The sequence below is a fragment of the Melitaea cinxia genome, chromosome 1 (assembly GCF_905220565.1).
Source record: "Melitaea cinxia chromosome 1, ilMelCinx1.1, whole genome shotgun sequence".
Taxonomy (NCBI): Eukaryota; Metazoa; Arthropoda; class Insecta; order Lepidoptera; family Nymphalidae; genus Melitaea; species Melitaea cinxia.
In genome coordinates this window covers 17,535,218-17,557,429 of record NC_059394.1, presented here as the reverse complement: position 1 = coordinate 17,557,429, position 22,212 = coordinate 17,535,218, and the positions used below count along the sequence as shown (strand labels likewise).

Genomic DNA, 22,212 nt, shown 5'->3' with positions numbered 1-22,212 from the left:
TGTTTCTCAAGAATAATTCAATCAGTCCAGAGGAAAAACGAATAATTACACTCAAGTAAGTTTTTAAAAGTTTTTAATAATTTGAGAAGGAAAAGGATAAAAAGGGCGATGAAATTCGGGACCTTATTGTTTCTGTGGGCTAACCTGGAATTTGATACTTCACTTTATTTAACGCTTTCATCATTTCCATGCGAAATTCGAAATTTTGTCTTTCTGTCATTTTCGACATCTCTGGCAAAAAAGATAACAAAAAATGTCGATCAGGGTCATCATCATTCTTATTAAAACTTTGAAGAAGAGATTCTTGAAATGGTGTCATCTTTTGGTTTTTATTTTTTGTTTGGAATACAGGTGGTTGCGATGACACTGTCTGCTTTGATGTTGACGGTAGGTTCTGGTGTAGAGGTGTTTGCATTGACGCTGGCTGCGATGAATATGGTTAAGATAGATCCTGTGGTGTTGTTGACTCGGATTGTTTATCATAGTCTTCTTCATCATTATTGTTACCAGTTACATTACTGTCATTATCCGTGTTTTTAGGGGAAGCTACATTTGAAGACGAGTTCCTTGATTGTTTAGTTACTGCTAAAAACTGCAAAAAATCAAAATAAGGACATGACTTTCTCTTCTTCGCTGCGCTACCACTTCTTTCTTTGTTTTCTTTTTTCTTCTCACGCATATAATAATCTCTTACCGTTTTCCACTTCTTTTGCAGAAAGTTCCCTCAAAAACAAAAATTATAACTGTTTATTACATTGGAATTTCTTTGCCTATGTATATTATTTTAATTATTATCTATGTACTGTATTTTATTTAAAGATTGCTAAAGGTATTAAAGGATTTAAATACAATAAGCGAAGACTTTATAATTGGGCGTTCTACTAATTATAAACTTGGAACGTACTTCAGCCACATGAAATACCAGATCCAAATTAATGTATTTGGAATACAAATGCCGAAGTATTTCATTTAAAAAAAAATAATTTCCCGAATTGCGTTGAAATTGTCGATGGGAAACACATCATAATAAAATCACCTTTACATAGTGGTTCAAATTATTTATAATCATAAGAAGTTCTTTTCCGCCGTGCTGGTGGCTGTGGCGGATGCAAACTGTTGTTTTACAGCAATAAATGTTATGGCAAAGAATGGGATAACTATATTTTTAGAAAGTCTGAATCTTGTCTTTTATTTTTTTGAAGATGGGGCGCTTGGATTACATAGGCATATGATGCGTCCATATCGAAACAGAAACCTTGACAAATACAAACGTATTTTCAATTATCGTCTTAGCATAGCACGGCGATGTGTGGAATGTGCTTTTGGCATATTAACAAATAAATGGAGGGTACTTTATTCACCAATACAAGCTAACCCTGATTTTGCAATACACATTGTTACAACTACATTAATTTTCCACATTTTCATACGACGAAGAGTTGGTCTAACTTTGACCACGAGTTTCTAGTGTCATCTACGAGCTCCTCGATCACTGCTAACCAGAACAAGGCCGTCAAATCCTGTCGTAACTATCAGATTTTTTTAAAATTACTTTGCCAGTGAATTAGGAGCGTTACCCTGGTAAGTGAGAATAAATTCTGTGTTCTAATAGTGTTAATATAGGTTGTAATAAAATTTTGTGTCATTATTTTGAATCAATAAATATATATATTCATACATATGTACCTACTTACTTTTATTATTTTTGTCTTTGTTGGTTAAATTATTCCAATCCTCGAAACAATTCTCAGCAACCTTTTCCCATGCCGTCTGTTTTAAAAACTTGTCACTATATGACTTGTCTGACAAATTCCATAGACATGGCCATTGTTCGATTTCAATTATTATTTTTTCGGTGTCCAGCATTTCACCAGCAAAATACGTGTCGACTTTCACACAATCTTTACCTGACTGACGGCTGACGCTTTCCTCGGTCCCCTCGTCCCCCGCGAACGCAAATCGGTCGAATTATGCGTGTAGTCGGCAGTCGGCACACAACTCATTTTGCGCAGCCGTGCGGCATAAACTAGCCTTTTGTATGAAACTGAATGCAGCAGAAATTACGTGACCGAAATTACGCTACCCACAACTCACAAAATTACGCTCGTTACGGCCTCATCCAGACTAAACAAATTTTATCTTTTAATTTTGATATAAGTATAAACTTTGTACTGTCTATACATCAAATCTCATTTGTATTGTAGGTAGGTACTATATTTTTTAACCGACTTCCAAAAAAGGAGGAGGTTCTCAATTCGACTGTATTTTTTTAATGTATGTTACATCAGAACTTTTGACCGGGTGGACCGATTTCGACAATTTTTTTTTAATTGAAAGGTGGTGTGTGTCAATGGGTCCCATTTAAATTTATTTGAGATCTAACAACTACTTTTCGAGTTATATCTAATAATGCGTTTTTACTTGACGCTGTTTTCGTCGACCTACGTTGTATTATACCGCATAACTTTCTACTGGATGTACCGATTTTGATAATTCTCTTTTTCTTGGAAAGGGGATATGCCTAGTTCGGTACCATGACAAGGAAACCAGGATCTGATGATGGGATCCCAGAGAAATCGAGGGAAACTCTTGAAAATCCGCAATAACTTTTTACTGGGTGTACCGATTTTGATAATTTGTAATTTTATCGAAAGCTGATATTTATCATGTGGTCACATATAAATTTTATCGAGATCTGATTACTACTTTTTGAGTAATCTTTGATAACGCGTAGTTACTTGACTATTTTTTCGTCGATCTACGTTGTATTACTCGTCGATGTAATTGAAGTCGGTTTTTTTTCGTTTGCGAGCAAACACAATTATTCCTAAACAACTCATTAAAGCTTGCCTAGAAGAGATTGCTAAAAGTGATAAGGCCACCTTTGAACACTTATTTGTTTATACCTAATGAAGTTTAAATAAAATAAATTAATTAATAAATAAAATAATAAATAAAATGTTCATAAAGAAATGTCGCGATCATCATCTATACCATTAATATTATAAAGCTGAAGAGTTTGTTTGTTTGTTTGTTTGTTTGAACGCGCTAATCTCAGAAACTACTGGTCCGATTTGAAAAATTCTTTTAGTGTTAGATAGCCCATTTATCGAGGAAGGTTAAAGGCTATATATCATCACTCTAAGAACAAAAGGAGCGGAGCACCAATAAGAATGTTTCAAAATCGGGGGTTCTTTTTTTCTTTTGAGAGGTTCCACTGCGTGCGCTGTGAAAACTGTTAAAGTTTCGCAAAAATCATTTATGACAGAATTGACCCTCTTTAAAAGTTCTAAATAAAAGTCCATGACAGCATATAAGTACCTATCTTTTAAGGTTGACTCACTATAACCTTTTTTATGCTAACCAAGTTTGTTCTAAAATAATGCATTATTTGCGAAGATGTTTTTATAAACATGATATTAACCCTTATCTAAATAAATACGTTATTCATCACAAGTATTTAATTTAAAACAAAATAGCCTTTTACATAATTCGATTTCAATGAGTATCTCAGGAGATAAGAATGATCAAGTATTACGCGCGCATCTGTTCGACGCGGACGAAGTCGCGCGCAGAAGCTAGTCATATGATATATCGCGTCGTGATACATCACTATAAACAATGTGTAGTTTTACCGAATTTTCGGATGGTTTACTCTATATCTCCATATGACAATCCAAGTGAAAGGGATTTCACTACCTTTCATCAATCTAGTTTCATAAGAAATAAAACCAATAGCTTATCCTTCCAATTCCATACAGTCAACTTAAGTATTTTTAATGAGTTTGAACTGTACGCAGTCTTTCGAAGGATCGAAGTTTCTTTAAAAAGAACCATTTTATTGCCTGTGTGTGTACGCAGAACTACGCCACGTGTAACACAAAGCTTTTGCGTTACCTTCATTACGCTATCATCAATTTATCAAAACATTTAAATAGACATCTGTGTGCACACGCAATGTTATGAGTTATTGTTGTCCTTGATTATGCGTCAAAATTGTGGTCTCTCTTCTTTAATTAATTTAATTAGAACAATCATGTGCCCATAATTAGTGACGCTTATGATAATAACACTCATGATGACGTAGTGTTCTTTCGAAATAGTATCAAACATAGAATAATAGAAAATTTAAAATAATACATTATTAATACATTTTCAAAACAATATCATTTGTAATCTTAAACAGATTATTTAAATCGTGTCAACATGAAACAAGGATCATTCACCCCATACATAGCTTTAACATTTTGATACAAAAAATGCTGTTGTACTCACGTTATTATGGTTATATGGTTCCCTTTTACACCACACTATATGCATACAAATAGAGCTAAAGATAACATGTAACATGAAATAGAACACATGATGTTGGTCGTTGCTTAGTTACGGTTTTTCGGAAATATTGATATTTAAGTCTTTTGTCGGTATACAATAGCTTAACTTGTAAGTCGTGAAAGACAACGCTTAACCTGAAGTCGATATTCATTAAGCGTTATACAAAAATAAAGATTTTTGAAATATAAAAAATATAGATTAACTATGTAATATATAAAATTTGTGCTATACTACTAAATAATTATTATCGTAATTTACTGACAAAAAATATCTTGTAGACATTTTTTTTGCAAGTATCCATGTTGCAAACAACGCCTGCATAGTTATACGAGCAATAATGCGTTCCGTTAATTACTTATCGATTAGCTGTCGAACATGCAGGGATCATTAAAAGTATAAAATTGGCAGATTCTTATTGTTCTTATTGTATGTTAAAACAATATTACATATAGGAACTTCCATATTTAATTATTTTATTGAAATAATTAAGTATTAAAATGACAAGGCTATTTAAAATTAATTAGTCATTAAATTAGGTATTTAATACTAAGAAAGCATAAGTGATGTAAATTTGACAATGAACTAACAACGACGAAAGGAAAATTTATTGCAAAAAAAAATAACTAAGAACAAAACAACCAATCAATATTATTTCGAAATTTCAAAATTTTTGTTACACTTGTAGTTTGTTGTAATGACATCTATTTTTTGTTTAGTAAAACTCATGCTGCTAGTGCCATCTATCGGTATTAATGTAAACTTGTTTCAAAGGAATGAAATTGTTTAGTGATAGAAAAACTTTGTGTAATTTTTTTTATAAATATATCACAAGAATTACACTTCTGTAAAATTTAAATATAAATCAATAAGCGTTTTCAATAAAATAGCAGTAAAAGTGAAATAAAAATAGCAACATAACGGGCACGTTCCACTTACGGACCATAACGACCGCAACATCCTTTTTATATGACGTCATAGATGACTTTACTGTTCGCGACCACATCATAACCACATTGCCCACAAAATATAGGTGGGTCAGAGTTGAATTTCATCAAAACGTAGCGGAAATTTAAAGAAAACAACTGTGTATGTCATATTGTGAATGTTATCTCTCATTCGATTCGGCAAAAACACAATGATTCCGTGGAAACCATGTTGAATTAAGTTTTACTTACTAGCTGCATGTTTTGACCATGACACCATATTGCTAGCACACAGCTAACACCTGACAGTGCTCAAATTTGCAATTCACTCGCTTACAACGCCCGCGGCGTTTTTTCCGTAATGGAACGGCGATTTGTCATGATTAATGGTGTTGTGGGCCTGTAGTGAAACGCACCCAACCTCGGCGCCCAACAAATATTCAAATGTCAAACTTGAAGCTGTCAAATTGTCAACGTCGAACGGGAGACAAACAATGGAATGTAGTTGTGTAGCAGTGTATTGAAAAGTTGATTCTCAATATTTATCTACTAGAACCCTGATAAAAACATTGACTTTTTTAAAACTGTATAGACTTTTGTAACATATAAAGTGCAGTGGTGTGAGAGTTTTACACAGCGGAACTAATCGTTTGGTATGTAATCTATTTCTTTTTTTATTTAAAAGTATACATTCATTTTTATTTTAAAAACCGTTTTAAGTAACTTCGAGGAATTGAGAAAAATTTAAAGGGCTCAAAATGCTTAGAAGAACTAATTTAGTTTCATAATTTAATTAAAATACACGTAATAAAACCAAAACATATCAATAATACTTTAATTCACAATTTTAAAAATAAATGGTAGCTATTTAATAATTTTTTTTAGAGAAACAATAAATCTTTGAGTAAAAAAAAATTGCGTTGTGCAAAGTGATTTAAGATTTAATAGAAAATCTTTTCAAGAACCAAAAACAGTTATTTGTGTAAAAATAATAGCCATTCATAGTCTATTTGCGAGTTAAAAAAGTATTAATATTGATTATTAAGGGTAATTTCTCAAAACCTACATAAAACAACATTTAAAGCTCTACAAAGTTCACGATATAAATTATATTTGATATTAATATAATTTATATTTTAAATATTATATTATATTTTTATATTTTATTTATAATACATGGAGATACCCAGAGTTTTGTAAGGGTGGAGCAAAAATTAATAAATGTTAAACACCATAAGTAGTACGAAATTAAATTATTTTTATTTACTACTACTTTTCATTTATTTACACTATCTACACCACTACAATAATGGCTCGCAGAGGTTTTGGCTGAATCTACTTAAAATTGTCTTATTAAAATCTAGAATCTTCTCTCTCTCTAGAATCTGAAATCTCCCAGGGTCCACCCATATAAAAAAATTACCTTATTTAAGTATTATGTTAAAAGAAAAATAATAATATTTGTTTGATTTACAAATAAGATGTATAAAATTGGATTGAAATATTCTGACTTTTTCACTTTGGAACTCAAATAATATCAAACTATAAAATATGCAAAATCAAGTATAATTGACATGATGGCATAAATATTTTATCTGACAATAAATAATTATCCGTTTAGCAACCTTCATTTTTTTTTTTATCGCACTTGAGGCATATAGGGATGTTTGATGTTAAGCCTTTGTCTGAGCTGGACCTTTGGCTAATGGCAATATCAAGAGCATAACAATCTCATTACACAACCTAGAATACTTTCAGTAAGAAAATAAAATTTCTATAAAGACTGAAATTAAAATCATTTCAATGTAAATATGTCAATTGCTAACATTGGGTTAAATATATTGTTATACATATATATAAAGTAAATTCAAACACGGATTTGATTCAACATATGATGACTTGCAGACACTTAAGCTGTATTTTCCATTTTTACGACAAAATTGATGTATAAATCACTTTGTTTTATTCGATAGAATGAAATAAGTATTCTATTGATAACAGTTGATATGATGTAAAGATAGATTGAAACATCAAAATTTTAGATAGTTATTTTAGGATTTGTAAAATAAAGGTTTGCCCTAAAATTTTGCTTTGTTTTCTTTAAAGTGAAATTTATCATTACAGAAATTAGTCAACAAACACATAATTTAATTACTTCATACCTACTATGTGTAGATTAGTTACCTTATAATATTTTATTTCATATAACTAGTAGCGCCTAGACTATAGGCCATTGATGTATATTACAATATATACTTAATACATATTCATACTCTACTATCTACTACTACAACTACAACTAATTTAGCTTGTTGATGTATATTACTTTATACACACACTTCAGCCTATCGCAGTCCACTGCTGGAAATAGGCCTCCACAAGTTGGCGCCAAAAATGGCGTGAACTCATGTGTATTGCCCATAGTCACCACGGTGGGCAGACGGGTTGGTGGCCGTTGGGCTGACTTAGTCGCACCGAAGACGCTGCTGCCCGTTTTCGGCCTGTGTATTTCAAAGCCAGCAGTTGGATGGTTATCCCACCATCGGTCGGCTTTTTAGGTTCCAAGGTGGTAGTGGAACTGTGTTATCCCTTAGTCGCCTCTTACGACACCCACGGGAAGAGAGGGGGTGGCTATATTCTTTACTGCTGTAACCACACAGCAGTTAATTTCTTTATATACTTAATATATAATACTTTTCTATAACTAATTATTTTTGAAGTAAACAGCACGCTTGACTTGGGAAGTAAACTGGTGAATGCGTGACGAGAGCGTTACGAAAAGTGTGACCGGGCGAAGTGAACGGAGTTGACAGGGACGTATAAGCTAGTGACAGATGGAAAGAGAGAGAGTTACGTTTCGTAAGTTTAACTTCATTCGTGTGGTCTCGTGTGGGTTTATTGTAGGTACAATATATCATACCTACATACCAAAAAATCTTAATTTTGCCAAAATTCATGATGCATGATATGTTTATTGGGAACATTTTGGTGTAGTAGTAATGTAAGCTGCGTTATAACTGACAGCCGCGGGTTTGATTTCTGCTGTTTTTCTTTTACAGATTTTAAATTTTATTCTGGTCTTTTATCGTACGTAGTGTTTCGAGGGCACAGCAGGAAAATATTCTGAATTTCGAAACCTAGAGAAGCCCTACTGGAAAAGAACCTTGATCTTACAGAACATCATAGCTAAATAAAACTGCTTACAAGCAGTTTGTGTCCCTGTGTTGAGTAAGGTCACCAGAGCTCTTAGGGGGATTGGGGGTAAGGTCGGCAATGCACTTGCGATGCTTCTGTCGTTGCAGCTGTCTATAGGCTAAAGTTATCGCTTACCATCAGGTGAGCCGTACATTGTTTGCCACTTAGTTGTGTGTAAAAAATTATCGTGCCCTTAAGAATAATTTAATCATAAGCGTGTTATCATAAACAGCTGATAAAAATTGTTACTATTGCTAATGAAAGTGCAATAGGGCAGCAATATTCTAAAACCCTTCTTTATCGGCGAAGCCTTTGCCCAACTAATGTAATTCTTACAACATACCAGCCGTTAATAAAAATCGAAAGTGAATTTAAATACAAAAATATCAACCAAACATCCTTTAAACATATTGAACTCCTTAATCAGATTAAGGACTCAACAAAAACAAATAAAAATTATTTCAATATAACAAAAACTATTAGGATACGAATAAGCAAAAGCAGTGTTACAAAGTCGTGACTAAATAAATGTAAGTGCAAATCTCTAAGCTCGTATCCCGCGCCGGCCGAACAGGTAAGGGCAGTAACGGTCCTTGATCCCGAGCGCCGTGAACTAGGGCTGCCTAATGCTGAAACCGAATTTATAAATACCCGGATATTTGGGGTGATAAGCGAAATTTGAAAATGTGTACGTAAAATAGTTATTGAACGTATTCTTATCGACGGAACCGGTACAATCTTATACCCCGATTTTTGGATTTGAATTTTAAAAAAATCTGACCTAATATAGTTTATAAATGTACTACGCTCAGAAAAAAAATGCTATAAACGCCTGAATCAGAGTATGTATATTTAATATAATACGCCATTATGAAATTCTATATTAAATTATGATAATGGAGTATCGGCGTAAGTGTAGTTCAGGTTATCATGGTAGATGTTACCCAATTATATGGTAACTTGAACTTTTTAACTGCATAAAATTTGAAATTGAAAACAATTATTGCAGACCGCATCACGTAATTGTTCAAAAAGACAAGGCGAACTGCGGACAATAGTTTTTTTTTAATATTTTTTTTTTGTGTTTGCTTACTTCAAAAACTGTCTAAAATTAAACCAACCTATTTATATTATATAATTCATTATAGTATGTTACGCTATATTGTAGTATCGTATATTATTATATAATACATATTTTTTTTACTTTTATTTATTTATTTTATTGTACACCTACACACTATACTTTCTTGCACATACCAAAGTTAGCTGGTAGAAAATGCATTAGCGTTAAGCCCGCCTTTTGTACATACACACTATTAGTGTATTTATTGTACAATGAAGAATTTAAATAATAATAATAATAACCAGTATTAATGGTACCTACAAAAAAATACGCATTATTATCGATAACTCAAAAATTTTCATCAAATCTCAATCAAATTTAAAAGAGATTAGATATCAAATTTTAAAGAGATTAAAACAAGAATCATCAAAATCAGTCCACCCAACAAAAAGTTATGAGGTATAATACATAAAAAAGTGTCGAATTGATATCCTCCTCCTTTTTGGAAGTCGGTTGAAAAACAATACGCTCGCATGAAAAGCCGAAATTATATGGCTTCTATTCGGGAAATAAGGTTCGAATTCATTATCTGATGTCTCCCCTAGCTTTGGTATATAAATTTCAACTGCTGAACAGACCTATACTGCTATAGAGTGATTGAGTAATATAATTTTTTTTATGATCACTATAAAGAACAAAATATATAATTAGGTATTATTCGAGATCTAATCCTATATATTCTTTATTTAATTTACTTTTTTTCAATTCTATATTTGTTTACTAAATTGGTCGTTCATTCTACGAAATAATTAGACTAAGTAAAAAATAAAACGATACTAATTCATAATAAGAAAATTATAAATGAATATTTTAGGATATAATTAATATACGAAAGAATACTGAAAAATACTAAAAGAAAGTTATAGGATAACTAATAAATAAATATCTTTTCACATACAGACGGTCGTATGTTCCTAAAGTAAGCAAGTTAATGCTTGTGAAATAGGTAATAGCCGACTTTTATAGGTAAATATATATACTTTTGATAAATATACATAGAAATAATACATTTACAAATATATAAATACATATATTACATCCAGACTAACGCAGCAATCTAACCCACAACCCACGGAACGGAAAGCAGTGCCACAACAAACTCCCTTTGGTATAAAGTTATAACCGTTTAGAATGCTTTATTTTCGTCTTAAAGGATTTGATTTCATTTAATTCAATTGGCTTAACCCTAACAAAAACAATGTCCCGGGATTTACCCGGATACTTAATAGAAATACCATCCGAACACCCTTAACTAAAACAAAACCCGGTAAATCATGGTGGATGGCAGCCCTACATAAAACTCGTCTTTTAAAAGATTTATTGAGATTTCGTGTTCAATAAAATTTTATATTAAATGATCTATAATTCATATAAATCTTTGTTATATGAGAAATTGTTGAAAGGTTTTTGTTGTCTTCTCCATAAATTATGAATTTTGTTATGATACCTTCAAATTTCGACTTTGTATTTGAGGGTAGATGTTTATGTATGATCATTCAATGTACTTTACCACACTTTTGACCAATTTGCTTTACAATCATTTACAATGTTTTAATTATAGTTTTCAAAAACAAAATTGTACCACATTATTATTTTGATTTTTCGTTTTAAAAATTTCGTTAAATTTCTTAACTTTTTTAACATTTACTGTGTCACGTACGAGACCCACTGATTTTAGCCTCCGGAAAGCAAAAGCCTATTTTATGCTGGATTTTCAGCCATCTTCGTATCTTAATAACATATAATTTTAACCAGATCCGTTCAGCAGTTCTGCCATGATGGAGTAATAAATGTCCATTCAAACAGCTTTCAAAGATTCTTAAAAAAAATAACGTCAATATACATATATTTAAATACGGACAAAAAATATAAATAATTCGTGAGTCTTCTGACCTCTAATCTCTAACAACAAATAGATTATTTCTAATGAAGATGTTTTGCCTAGCTCGTTGACGAAATTTGTATTGGCTTTCCGCTCAGCGGATTGCGGTTTCGATTCCCGCCTGGGACTAAGTGTAATATTTTTATTTATTTATTTATTTGTATATGTATTATTACGTGATATATTTATAAAAAAATAGGTAAAAAAACTTTTTAAGTTAAACGGTTTTATGTTAAACATACATTGCAATGTTTAAGATAAATGTACTAAAAACCAAAAAATAATAAAATAGATACAGTCGTGGGAATTATAAACATATGCATAGACTAGACTAAAATAAAACCGTGGGGCACGTCAATTGTCTACAATCGTTGATTAAAATGTTTGTTTTGTAATGTTACACTATAATTAGGCAGTTGTTCAACCGACAAAGATGGACGTGTGATAAGTAGGCCTAGAATGTGGAAACAAGCTAGCAAGCTCGATTATAAGCGAGTTTTAGGGTTTCATAGTGGTGAGCGAGTAGTACTTTTATCATATGTTTTGTCGATTAAAGACAAACTACGAGCAGTGAAACGATTCCTCGCCAGCCAGCAGTGTGAATGTCCAACGATAAACTAGTTGAAACATCTCTTTTATTTACATGGAGTGTATAACTATTGGAATTTCCATGAGCAAGAAAATAGTAAGTAATTTCCTCACCGTCTGCGGACCAACTGCCTATTTTAACGACGAATTAAACGATTCTTCTATCGCACATTAAGTCGATAATTTGTAGACAATTGACGTGCCCCACGGTTTTATTTTAGTCTAGTCTATGCATATGTTTATAATTCCCACGACTGTATCTATTTTATTATTTTTTGGTTTTTAGTACATTTATCTTAAACATTGCAATGTATGTTTAACATAAAACCGTTTAACTTAAAAAGTTTTTTTACCTATTTTTATTTTCTAGTTTTTAGTTTTTATTTCGCATTCTGTTTAATTCATTTAGTGCTTCATTATTGCAAGGCCCATCTTAAATATTGAGGTTGTATAGTGCACTGTATTCTTCTTGTCAAGCCCTTTTATTTGATACCCATATTGGTGGGATTGATAAAAAATTGTTATCAGACATTTGGTAGCGGCGGCCAGCTTAGATTTCAATTTTGCATAGTAAATTGTATTCTACTTGTTGAGACCTTTCATTTGATACCCATGTTGATGGGATTGATAAAACCTAAGTTATCCGCCATTTTGTAGAGGCCGCCATCTTGGATTTTAATTTTATATAGTACATTGATTATACTGGTTGAGCACTTTCATTTGATACCCATATTGATGGGATCGATAAAACCTACGTTATCCGCCATTTTGTAGCGGCCGCCATCTTGTATTTCAATTTTTTACAGTATATTGTATTCTGCTTGTTGAGCCCTTTCATTTGATACCCATATTGATGGGATTGATAAAACCTACGTTATCCGCCATTTTGTAGCGGCCGTCATCTTGGATCTCAATTTTTTATAGTATATTGTATTCTGCTTGTTGAGCCCTTTCATTTGATACCCATATTGATGGGATTAATAAAACATAAATTATCCGCCATTTTGTAGCGGCGGCCATCTTGAATTTATAATGATAATGAATAAACATAATTGTATTGTCACCAAAATCCAAAGTGTATACAAAATTTCAGATTAATCGGTTGACAGGAAGAGGGTGAAATTTGAATTACTAAATTTGACCCAAGAATAAATAATAAAAAAAAATAAAAAATAAATAAAACAAACGGGGTGAGCTAAATAAAACCGTTTAAAAAAAAAATATTTAGCTATAACAGTGGGCTGTTACCTATAGCACAAGCGTGACCGTGTATGTATGTTATAAGATATTTATTTATTTAATGAGTAACAATTATGGTTACTTAATTATGATGACCTTTTTTACATTAATAAGTTGTTTCCTCAAAATACGTGCTTCCTCTAAAAGCTTTATTGTAGACATAATATTTATTGACTTCAAAATTACAAAAATTACAATCTAGTCATTACAGAGGTCTAGCTATTAACGGATGACGTAGACGACGTAAATCATTAGTGTGAAAATCACAGTGAAATAGTACCTACTCCTCTAAACGAATGTTATCTTTCTGTGGTGATTTTCCACTTAGCCAAAGCTTCTGGGAAATCAAAAAATATGTTATATCAGAACTTTTGACCGGGTAGACCGATTTCGACAAATTTTGTTTTAATCGAAAGGTGGTGTGTGCCAATTGGTCCCATTTAAATTTATTTGAGATCTAACTACTACTTTTCGAGTTATATCTAATAATGCGTTTTTACTTGACGCTTTTTTCGTCGACCTACGTTGTATTATACCGCATAACTTTCTACTGGATGTACCGATTTTGATAATTCTTTTTTTGTTGGAAAGGATATATCCCTAGTTTGGTACCATGATAAGGAAACCAGGATCTGATGATTGGATCCCAGAGAAATCGAGGGAAACTCTCGAAAATCCGCAATAACTTTTTACTGGGTGTACCGATTTTGATAATTTTTAATTTAATCGAAAGCTGATGTTTATCATGTGGTCACATATAAACTTTATCGAGATCTGATAACTACTTTTTGAGTAATCTTTGATAACGCGTAGTTACTTGACTATTTTTTCGTCGATCTAAGTTGTATTACTCGTCGATGTAATTGAAGTCGTTTTTTTTTCGTTTGCGAGCAAACACAATTATTTATATATAGCTAGGTCGACAAACAAGCGTTCGGCTCACCTGATGGTAAGCGATCACAATAGCTTATAGACGTCTGCAACATCAGACGCATCGCAAACGCGGTGCCTATTCTATCCCCGATTCCCCCCCAGGAGCTCTGGTCACCTTACTCAGCAACAGGAACACAACACTGCTTGAAAACTGTATTATTTAGGTGTGATCTTCTATAAGGTACTACCCCAGTCGAGCTCCTCCATAATTTGAGCAGTGAGTTTCCTGCTGTGCCCTAATTATCGCGGGCATCGTTGTCTATGAACGATTACAATGTCAGAATCATCGAAAATACTTTAACAATCCTACCCCTGATCCTTCCCATGCCCTCTAACTACCTTACTCTCCACAGGAAGGAAAGACTACCTTACTACTTTAGAGCAATATAATCGGCCTTGCTGCTAAATATTTTGAGCAAAATGTTTCCTGTTGCTCTACCACTAAATAGTTTTCAAGGGGCGTACATAATGCCATTTTATGTAAAATTAAACTATAAAAAAATTATAGGCGTAATATCCTATAAAGTTCCCAATGCTGAGGAAAAGCCTCCTCTTATCAGTATAATCTTAATTCAGTGCGAACTGGCGGATATACAAACTTATATATATGTAGGTATACAAAAAAGGTATCATTATCATCAGTCTCTTACCACCCACGTCTTCGTAATGACGTTTTGTTCGATAAAAACAAAGAACCCTATTAAAATGAAGAACGCTTGGAGATTAACTCTTAACGTTAGTTGTTTAGTTTGAGTCAGCTAAAGCTATTTCTTAATGAGACTCTCCGCTACTATTGTTTTTCTAAACACTTGTTACGAGATACTTTAGATGATTTTCTTTATTGTTTTCTTTACTAATTGGTTGTGATGTTTATTTAAATACTTGAATATAACCTTGCATTTTTGACCGACTTCAAAAAAGGAGGTTTCTTAATTCGACCGTATATACAATTTTTTTACGTATGTCCACCAATAACTTCGTCGTTTATGAACCGATTTTGATTATTCTTATTTTGTTGGAAAGGAGATATCCCAAGGTTGGTACTATGATAAGGAAACCAGGACCTGATGATGGCATCCCAGAGAAATCGTGTGGAACCTTCGAAAATTAATTTTTTTCGTCTACTTACGTTGTATTACGTGTTGATGTAATTAAAGGCAGTTTTTTTTTTTTTTTTTCGTTGCTAATAAACACATTTATGTAGTGAAATAGATAAAGTAGCTCGTATTACTCAACGGAGTTTTCTCATGCTGACAATTGAAATAAATTATGCCGTCATAAATATTCTGCAAAGAACTGGTAGGAGTATCTACATTATAAAAGATAAAAGTATTTTCTATTTAAACACAATTTTTTTTTGTGTCTACTTACATTACGCTTTACGGGATGCTAAGTTGAATAAAATTCGCAAAAAAATTACTTAAATATGTATAAAAAAATGTAAGTACAACGCTATTAAATAATTATAAAAAAAATTAGTGTGTAATTAAAATATGGAATTTTAAATAACCGTTGAAATATTTTAATCCGTAAAAAAATCCGATAAATGAAATTGAAATAAGAATTATTATAACTCGCATAGTATCATAGTAGTAGGGTAAAACCGGGATAGATGCCACACTTTTTGAAATAGCCACCTAATTTTAAAAATATGATTTTTATACGAATATTTTTTATTAATGTAGCTAGCTCAATCCTTTACGTTGAATTATGACTATTTTTTTTCAACCTAGCCAATGCAGATTAAGCAGAAATTAGCTTTTCGTAAACCCTTTTTTTTGAGAATAGATGCCTACCTATATGGATAGTTGCCTCACCATGAAAATAGTGAGTAGGATAGATGCCCTTTAAACCGTGTAAACGAAAAACCAAAAACCAAATGCTAGGTTAGGCTACTCCTAAAACATTGATTGTCTCCAAGAAACATGGGCCATAGCAATGAAAAAAATTTTGTGTTTTTTTTATATCTTTTAATTGTTATAATTAGAATATAATTTTTATATCACACAGATTATACTATATATATATATATATATATATATATATATATATATATATATATATAAATTAAAAAATTATATATATAATAATATATATAAAAAAATTTAATTAAATTTTACAAGCATTTATTCAACAAAAGTATAAATTCTTAATTGTTGGTCTAAAATATTCATATCAAGTGTCAACATGCACATTGCACAATCATACTTTCTCATCGAAAGCTGACTGTATGTTTTCTATAGTCCAAGAACATACTCGAGCTCGCATTTCTTCCTTTCTTTTATATTTTCGTGGCATAGTTCTGCTAGAATCAGTAAAACATCCAAACATAAATATACCTAATACATAAAAAATATAACAGACACAAAAAAAATTATACATATAAACTTACTCTGTATATGGTGAATAAAGGGATAGATAGTAACGATCGCTACCAGATGTATATGAAAACAGCCGGGACAGACAGCTTAACGTAATCTACGAGGCACAGTGGGGAGACCCTAAAGAATAGACTTACAAACTGGAAAGAAATATTTGTACAAATGCAAGCATCCCTTCCGGGCGGGAATCGAACTAGCAAACTCTCGATCTTTAGGAGCATACATGGCTGCATGAGCCACTGAGAGGTTGTAATAGAATATAAAAACCCCAAAAAAAAAAACGAATTTAGGAACATAAAATAAAAAATACTTGTACAAATATATAATGAATTTTTTATTTATGAAAAGTTAATTTCAGAGCCCTTTCTGTACCTTTCATCACTCTGCGTCAAGTCTAAGGGCACCTATACCTCAAAAAATCAGGGCAACTGTCCTTTGTGATTGGGATAGATGCCCACGTATTTTTTAAATAAATTATAAACAAAATAACATCTATTTACAACTATATGCAGACTCAACGACCCAGTATATAGACGTGATAAAAAATATAACGGAATTTATTACTATTTATAAAATTATACAACCTTAAATACTAACCTTTAAAACTTTGACGCGTTTTTAAATTTCGCTACGGAGACAATTACACACACGATCCAAACGCGTCCTTGCCACACGAATATCTGTGGATATCCGAGGTTCGGGGTGACTTCGACTCCTACTTATGCGATTAATTTTTATTTGTGAGTTCGGGATGTTAGGTTTTTAGAACATGAGGCATCTATCCCACTGCGGCATCTCTCCCGGTTTTACCCTATAGTTCTGTGATGTATTTATTTAAAAAAGGTACTTAATTAAATATGAACGTAGCAATTTTCAAATAATGTTGACTAGTTCTGAGATCAAAATTGTGTCTCAGATGTTATCTAATTACAGTAGGTACAAAGCTTAAAAATTCCGTTTGTTTTTTTCTAATAAAGGCAAATTATATAAAACTGTGTGCTGTGTGGCTACGGCACTAAAGAATTTAGCCACCCCCTCTCTTCCCGTGGGTGTCGTAAGAGGCGACTAAGGGATAACAAGGTTCCACAACCATCTTGGAACTTAAGAAGCCGACCGATGGCGGGATAACCATCCAACTACTGGCTTTGAAATACACCGAAGACGGGCAGCAGCGTCTTCGGTGCGACAAAGCCAATACTGCGGTCACTAACCCGCCTGCCCAGCGTGGTGACTATGGGCAAAACACATGAGTTCACGTTATTTTTGGCGTAAACTTGTGGAGGCCTATATGTCCAGTAGTGGACTGTATAGGCTGTAATGATATAAAACTGTTTTCTGGCTACGGCAGTAAAGAATATAGCCCCCCATCTCTTCCCGTGGGTGTCATTAGAGGCGACTAAGGGATAACACAGTTCCTCTACCACCTTGGAACATAAAAAGCCGACCGATGGCGGGATAGCCATCCAACTGCTGGTTTTGAAATACACAGGCCGAAGACGGGCAGCACCGTCTTCAACAATTTCAACATTTGGTTCTAGGGTCTTTTTGCTAGTTTGTAGACTGTCTGAATAACGTCAATCCTGTCAAACTGTGATGCTAGTCGGAACATTTTTTTTCATTAAATCATTCAATTTGCCAATCGATCATTACGTCTTCTAAACATTATTGCCACTTGTATCATATTACATCATATAGAACATATATATAAAAATACATTCTTATTACGTTCGGTCCTTGGATCGCAAAGACCAACCAAATTTTTTCATCTACATCTCTTTTTCCTAAACACCATTGCACGGTACTATGTCAGCTAGGTAAATATATTTGCATATTGGAACAGTTAAAACGTAGTTTATCTCATTACAAATGTTCTTGAACAGTAAGTTTGCCATAGTAAAATGGTTACCACAGACAAAAACAAGGCTGTGGAACTGATAAAAACGTAATTAGGGACCAACGTAGCGCCATCTGCAGTGTTCGGCTTTCCTTCGAAACTATTTAAACAGTCGTTTTAGAAAGTTTTCTTCGATAACGATCGAACGAGTTACTTCCCAATTCTAAAATTGAATTACAGTTCGTGAAACGGTTTTTTAAAATACTTTTTGTTGATTTTCAGACATACCTCGATCTTTTTTTATTATTAACGTGGCAAACAAGAGTATGGGTGCCAGCAACACCCGGGACATTGCTAGTGCGTTGCCGACCCTACCCTCGTCCCTGCCTGAGAACATGCTATTTATTTTATTAAGATAGCTCACAGCTTATTATAACTATAAATAATAGAGAATAGAAATAAAAAAGCTAATAACAAGCTGCCACATATTGCCATACTCAGCATGACATATTTAGCTATCATCTTCTATTAGATTGAGGGACTTCCCAAGTCAGGCTGCTGAAAATTCTAAGCAAGATACCTTTTGTGCCCTATTTAAATAAAAATTATTTTCTCTCTTTGTATCTGTCGTCAATAAAAATGTTTTTAAGATAACAATTTAAATTTTCGTATGAATATTGAATAGGCTAGCTCGTTGCTCACGGCCCAGTTATCGGCAGCCGCAGCGCTAAAGCGGTCAGGGACGGTGCCTGTGCTAGTTTGTGAACGTTTACTATACGATATTTCCTCTTTACCAGTGTTAACATTTATTGTACGGAAAGGATATAATCATTTTGCCAGTTATAAAGTGGTTGCTTCAAATTATTCGCCTGCGTAGACCATCTTTTGGCTGTCTGATTTTATATCTAGATTTGTCTAGTTTACGCCGATTACGTGGAGATTCCTGATCCGATTTAAGTGATTCTTTATTTGTTCGATGAAAAAAGTTTCCATTTGGTCCCTAAAATTTTTATTTAGTTCAGCTCGTGTAACTACTTTTTAATTCTACCTTATAAACACTTAACATTTCCCAGCAGAAAAACCGATAATCTTCCTCGCAAAATAATAACCTAAACAAAATTGTATTAATTAATTTAATACCTGATCTAAAATGCAACAATAAGTTACAATAATAATCTATAACAAACAGTTATAATTCAAATAATACCCAAACATCAACTTTAACACTATACACATAGAAGCTAAATTAATACTAGCTATAAATATATAATGTATTCCAACGTCAAATCTTGAAACGTGATAAAATTATTAATATATAAACTTTGAATCGGAATATGAAAGACGTTGAATGCATTGCAATGTACACTTCCGGTGCTCGCACTTAAAAAAAACATTTGAAGTGATAGTTCTAAACATCTTACCGCATTTATTGTGTATACGACCTGATTATGTTTTTAATGTTTCGAAATTTATTTAAAAATTAGCTTTTATATATAACTAGGTCATCAAACAAGCGTCCGGCTCACCTGATAGTAAGCGATTACCGTAGCTTATAGACGCCTGCAACACCAGAAGCATCGTAAGCGGTTTGCCGACCCTATTCCTATGAGCTCTGGACACCTTACTCACCAACAGGGACACAACACTGCTTGAAAGCAGTATTATTTAGCTGTGATCTTCTGTAAGGTCGCGGTACTACCCCAGTCGGGCTGCTCCATATAATGAGTAGGAAATTTCCTACTGTGCCCTACCTCAGTTAAACTAATACCTTAGTTAAACGAACGAATCAAACGAACTTCGTACCGCTCATGTTTTTTCGTGAATATAGCACTTTTTTGAATTTCCTTTAAAAATAATTTTTGTCCTTTCAATAATTAATAACGAAAGAAGAAATAAGAAAAAAAAATTGTAAACGTGGTGCGATCATTCAATGTGTTTAATGTAGATTAATTCGCTTTAAGATATTTATTTTAATAGATTTGCAGAATCTCGCATTCAGCCTGTAACATTCCACTGATGGGCGTAGACCTCTTTCTCCATGTAGGTAAAGGATTGGAGCTTAACCCACCATGCTGTTCCGCTGTAGGTTGGCGGATATATTCCCTGCTATAAGTAACGATCGCTATCATGTATTTACGATGACAACCGGCACCGATGGCTTAACGTGCTCTCCGAGGCACGGTGGGGAGAACCACAAGGACTGCACAAACACCCAGACCACAGCAAACACCTGTATGGCCAATACAAATGTTTGTCATGAGCGGGGATCGAACCCGCAACCGCCAGAGCAACAGCTACAATCCATGGCTGTAACCGTTACGCCAACGCGGCGTCAAATTTTTTTAAATTATATTTAAAAAATTTCGTACTAGAACATTTAATATTCTGGTTTAAAATAATTTATGAGATGTGATAATAACGGTCGATTTCATCACGTCTATTAACTTTATTTTTTTCTATTGTATCCAGAATTGAGTATCCTTGGTACTAGTTTCTTATGAATATCATTTGCCTAATGATCATGAGAATTTAAAAATTACACATAATTTTATTTTTAACGATTCACTAATTAAATTTAAGTATATTTTTCATTATTTTGTATCATTATCTTTATTATAACATTATTATATTTATTATAGTGCTGTGAAAATAAAAAAAAAATTTATAACAAATATTACAACATAAATAATAGGTACAATAATTGCATTATTATATTCATGTTGTATAAGATTAAATTTATTTTGACTAATTATCTTATATATAAAAATGAATCGCAAAATGTGTTGCTAAGCGCAAAACTCGAGAACGGTTGGACTGATTTCGCTAATTCTTTTTTTAAAATGTTCCTTGAAGTACGAGGATGGTTCTTACGGAGAGAAAAATTCTAAAAAAAAAAAAAAATTAAATTTCCTGAAAAAGTCTAAAAACAACACTTTTCTATACTCCCATACAAAAGATTTGTGATAATACTTAAAAGTCAATTTGAACTTTAATACCATACGATAAAGTTTGTGTTAGGCGATACGAAGTTCGCCGGGTCAGCTAGTACAAAATAAAATTAATTCCTTTCACACTCCACGCCCTAATTGATCCATAAATTACGTCACACGAATGTCACGACTTTTGACCCCTACCCCGTCCTTGTCTAAGATAGTCACATTTAAGACACCACCTTCCCCTACCTGGTGTGACGTCATAAACTTTTCAATTTTAAACATCAGTTTCGACATCATTTGTACTGTTGCAAATAATTTGTAATAAAATCAACATCAATCAAACAAATATAGTTATGAAAATTTATAAAACATCGAAACATCAGCTCCTAACACCAGTATAGAACCCCAACAAAAGTATTTGACTTCAATTTACTGGAGTTAATCATTAATAGCCATGTCGTCCAAATATCATGTTTTAATACTTACAATTAAAGTACTATATTGTGAAATGTGATGTTACAATCATTGGTTGGGTGGATAGGGGCCACCCCTTGTTAACCCTTAATGTGTGACGTAATATATCCCTAATAAGATGCGAATTATGTGTTAAAGGTCTAGAGACAGTCGCCACATGCAAAAACACTCGGAACACACCAAATATTTATATAGCCTACACCAGGGATGCCAAAGATAGGGCTCGCGATCGGCCGCGATTTTTAATAACCGTATATTATATACTATATAATTAAATAAATAATATGTTATAATAATTCAGTACATTTTTTTATATGAATCTGGCCCGCCTTCGTCGTGGACACGTTCTAAATTTAATATATGGCCCTC

The 22,212-nt window shown here is 32.8% G+C and overlaps 1 protein-coding gene across 1 annotated transcript; it reads right to left on the bottom strand.

Moving 5' to 3' along the window:
• Positions 1 to 56: 56 nt before the first annotated feature.
• LOC123670346 lies at positions 57 to 1,909 on the bottom strand. The gene is made up of 2 exons (XM_045603846.1): positions 1,695 to 1,909; positions 57 to 723 (listed from the first exon to the last, which is right to left on the bottom strand). The coding sequence occupies exons 1-2, from the start codon at positions 1,864 to 1,866 to the stop codon at positions 440 to 442; spliced, it is 456 nt and encodes a 151-aa protein (XP_045459802.1). The 5' UTR covers positions 1,867 to 1,909; the 3' UTR covers positions 57 to 439.
• Positions 1,910 to 22,212: the final 20,303 nt, after the last annotated feature.

Coding starts and splice junctions, on each gene's coding strand:
- LOC123670346 (XM_045603846.1), bottom strand. CDS start 1,866: ATGCTGGACACCGAAAAAATAATAATTGAAATCGAACAATGGCCATGT. Junction 724..1,694: donor CAAAGACAAAAATAATAAAA/GTAAGTAGGTAC, acceptor TTTGTTTTTGAG/GGAACTTTCTGCAAAAGAAG.